General features: G+C 44.7%; 1 protein-coding gene across 1 annotated transcript; it reads right to left on the reverse strand.

Annotated features, from left to right (window-relative positions):
* Window positions 1-2,211: 2,211 nt before the first annotated feature.
* LOC123452910 lies at window positions 2,212-2,811 on the reverse strand. Its single transcript, XM_045129647.1, has one exon. It carries the CDS (start codon window positions 2,731-2,733, stop codon window positions 2,464-2,466), a length of 270 nt encoding a protein of 89 aa, XP_044985582.1. The 5' UTR covers window positions 2,734-2,811; the 3' UTR covers window positions 2,212-2,463.
* Window positions 2,812-4,204: the final 1,393 nt, after the last annotated feature.

Consider the following 4,204-nt stretch of genomic DNA (forward strand, 5'->3'; position numbering starts at 1 on the left):
AAGTTCATGGATTTTGAAAAAAAGTTCATCGATCTAAAAAAAGTTCAACGAAATTGAAAAAGTTCATCAAAATCAAAATCAATGCATGGATTTTTGAAAAAGTTCATCCATTTAAAGAACAAGAAAAATAGAAAATGAAGAAAAGAAGAAAAAAGTTAAACAGATCCCGCTGGCAGTGTGTTTACACCAGCCAACCTTGATGAGGGAGGTCGCTGGTTTGCAAACAACACACCATTTTGTGGATTTAAACACAGAAAAGAAGTTAGATCAAAAATGTTACACTTACGGACAATCTACGAACAAAACTTACGGACTCTGCCCGCTAACCAATCCTTCTCCCCCTTAATTTTCAAGGTGGACACTGTTGCCTCTGCTTTTTCAGTTAAGCACTGCCGACTAATTTCGTAGATTACTTTCTATAGCGTCTGCCTGTAGCTCTAGCAAAGTTCTGGTTAGATGGGCCTACCCAGCACGGGGGAGCATCAAGTGCCCGTTTGCAAAAGAAAAAGTAAAACTAGTAACGGCCGGGCACCTGGAGAGTTAAATAGGAAGCGCACACCGAGTGCGGACGTTTGGAGCTCGGCCTTCATGAAGGCTGAAATTTTTGAATAATTCAAAATTCAAACTTTTCGATCCCAAAAAAATCTGAAAAAAATATAGAAGTAAAGAAGGATGTTATGGGTATGTGTGCAAAAATTTAGGATGAAGTACCTTGAAATACGATCTGCACAAAAAAGACAAATTCATGACCTGAAATGATAAATAGTGTTATGTGTAAAAAAGCCTCAGATTTGTCTTTTTTGCACAGCCCTCATTTCAATGTATTTTTTTCTGAAAATTTACACACATGTGTGTTACGCCTTCACTTATCCCTGTATTTTTTTTCAGAATTTTTTGAAATGTAAAAATATGAATTTTCATGAAATTTGAGTTTCAAATTTAAAGGGCTCCATGGAGCTCGGGAGCCAAAGGCAATTTCCGGCGCACACCCCTCCATAATTAGTGACTAATACTGCATTGTCCATTAAAAAGGAAAACTAATATCGCACTCATTCCGGTTGTATCCCCTATTTTGACGGTTTTGTCATTAATTACCTCATTTCCCGAGATTTCATTCATTTTATCCAATTTAGCAAAAGTTCTACCACGATTTACCCTGTTTAAAATTTTGTGAGCGTTCTGTCACTTGAACCTATTTTCTGCCTATTTTTTCTCTCTGCTGAACCGGTCATCACAACTTTTCTCGATCAGGCCCGATCCGATGGAGGTCGCTCGCATCACGTCCAACGTACAATGTCTGAGTCGGTTGCGTGTCACACTCGCCCCTAATTCATTGCATCGCATGTCCGGGTTTCCGACTGCACGCACCCATCAGGCTCGCTCGAACATAGGATTAGGAATTGTCAGGCAGCGACAATGGCAATGGAGACGCGACCATACCTCCTCGAGTAGGGTTGTATGACCGCAACATCAAGGCAAGATACGACACATGGAGTCTGATGACACCGTCAAGCTCGCCGACATCGGCATGGACGTGTGCATATACGTGACACCATCATGATATGCTCAGTTGTCCTTTCTACTTTGGCGACATAGTTGAATCCCATCAAGTTATGCTCAATAGATGGAGGGTCTATTGCCCTCTCATTTCTATCCTATTCCACATGATTTTGACCATCACTATCATAGCAATTTGTATATTCTGAAATTTCCATGGCTCATGCATTGGCCGATGAGGCGTTTGATTCGGACAGAATTAAGATGCTTATTAGAAGATCACGTGTATACGTGTCACCCTGCTAAAACCGAGTTATGCATTGGCTGGTGACGTGAACGACCTGTATTGGTGCGATCATATCGGGCGGCCGGGTCGGAATAAGCTGCGAGGACCAGTTCAACATGAAGCAAAATAGGCAGAAAAAACTCATCGATTTGGCATGCGAGCTGAACTTGACAATTGAGGCTTTCCCATCAAGATGTTCACAAAATTTTAAATAAGGTAAGTTGTGACAGAACTTTGACGCCGTAAAATGGAATAATTACTGTCAAAAATGTCAAAACAAGGGGCAAAACCGAAATTCAATCTTAAAATTACCCATAGGACTAAATCATTTGGATGTAGATTTATTTTCTGCATTTCATACTACATCAAACCAAATTTCAGAAAACATGTATATATCATCCTACAGAAACAATGGACGAACACAGCAAACCCACACAATCCAGTTACATGTACATCCGACAACATAGAAACAACAAAACAAGACATACCCAATCAAAACAAAGCAACTAATCACAGACAGACGCATCCCCACACCCACACACACGACACACACACACACACACAAATGCACGCAAGTGCTGCATACCCTGCATGCACGATCTAGCTAGATCCATTGGCATGCTGGTACCGTGGTACTACGTACATATATATACGACACCGGCGGCACGGCCGGCCGGTGGCTATCCGTCTTGCTCGTTGGCGAGCATCCGGCGGTGAACCTTGTCGATGAACTCGGAGGCCTTCCGGTCGATGTCGCGTTCGGCGTACCAGTGCCGGGCGTAGTCGTCGTCGTCGCTCGGCCGCACCCTGTGATGCTGGTACCTCTGCTGTGGTGCTGCCGCCGCGTGCTGCTGCTGTCGCCTCGCCGCCGGGGCCTCTTCCTCCTCCTGTCTCTTGTTCTTGAACCCGAACAGGGACGCAAGCGCCGCCCTCTTCTTCCCACTCCCCATCGTACAAACCTCTCTTGCTCTAGCTAAGCTTAGCTCCGTTGCAAAATGTGCAATGGTATATAGTTTGCTTGGTTGGCTTCACGGAGACACGCTGTGTGTATGTGTGTGTATATATATAGTGGCTAGACATGACCCACCGCACGCGCGCATGCGGGGCTTGAGTGGTTGATTGATTAAAGCGACAGCAATCGCCGCAGTCGTGTGCATGGTTAGGCGAGTGATTTGAATGATTAGAGGCAGTGCAGCCGCGGTTCTCCGTGGTGCTTTTTGACTGGCCACTCCTCGACCGGGCCGTGTCATCGATCGCCATTTGTTTAGTTAATCCACGGTGATTAGTATTGAGAAGCAAGTGAGCAGATGGACACTGCAGCAAGCAACAGAAAGCAGACGACAATAAAGTTAGTACTGTTGGCCGAGCATTCTAGACTTTCAGTGTGCACACCCCGGTCGATGATACTGCGTCGATTTATTCGAAACAAATGGGAAACCGCACGTGCATGCATGCTCATGCTCAGTGGCACGTAACTGGTGACCGCACAAGGGTTCCGATCAACACGTACGACATGCATGCACGCACGCATGCAAAGGCCGAGTTGGACAGAGCAAAGGTCAATACGGTGTGCATTCTGAATTTTCCAAGCCTGTAGTATATTTCCTGTGCACAGTCAACTGCATTGGAGTTAAATTGTTCAAGCAGGCGGTGCCAATATGCTTGTTTCAAATGTATAGCTAGCCTTATATACGTATTCGACGTCAATTCGTACAAACAGCTTAAATGAGACGCTGCAAGGACCAAAAGGATTCCCGGACCAATATTGTAATAGCAACATCGTGCACATGCACGCTTAAAATCGGCAGTCGAGAAAAGCATCAAGCAAGTGCCATGTTTTTCGTTGGATTCCCAGAGTTGTTGCCTTGTTGGTCGGAGAGACGTACGACCGGTTGGCTGCATGCGCGCCTACATGCACGACTGGCGTCGCAGCCAAAAATGTCTAAGAGATGCACAAGACCTCGGTACGTAGGTATTCACACCATTGAGCTAACTAACTTTTGTTGATCACTTCCATCGCAAAATTCAAAACTTTGTTGCTTAGCTAGAGTATAGATCATCATTATTAGCCTAGGTGCACTTTGTTAATCCATGCATGGGTCTTTTCGTCTCGAGGTAGCTTGCTCGGTTGGGTGCTACGCAAGTCCAACGCCAGAAACACGCGCGCAGGACGGAAACAATTCTTCTTCCTCTTCTCTCTCCCTCTGACGCCGGCCGTAGCAGGGGTGGAGCCAGGATTTCAGCATTGGAGAGGGGGAACCTAAGTAGATAAAAGTCTAGTGTAAATGATAATTATAAAGAACAAGGTTGAGAACTTGCACATCAGCCTCATTAACAATTTCAGTACGTATGTCGAGAATTTGAAGAAACTGGCTACTAATGTTAACTCTTAAGGAATGTTTGGCAGCGTTATTTCTGAAA

This window comes from Hordeum vulgare, chromosome 5H (genome assembly GCF_904849725.1).
Source record: "Hordeum vulgare subsp. vulgare chromosome 5H, MorexV3_pseudomolecules_assembly, whole genome shotgun sequence".
Lineage (NCBI taxonomy): Eukaryota > Viridiplantae > Streptophyta > Magnoliopsida > Poales > Poaceae > Hordeum > Hordeum vulgare.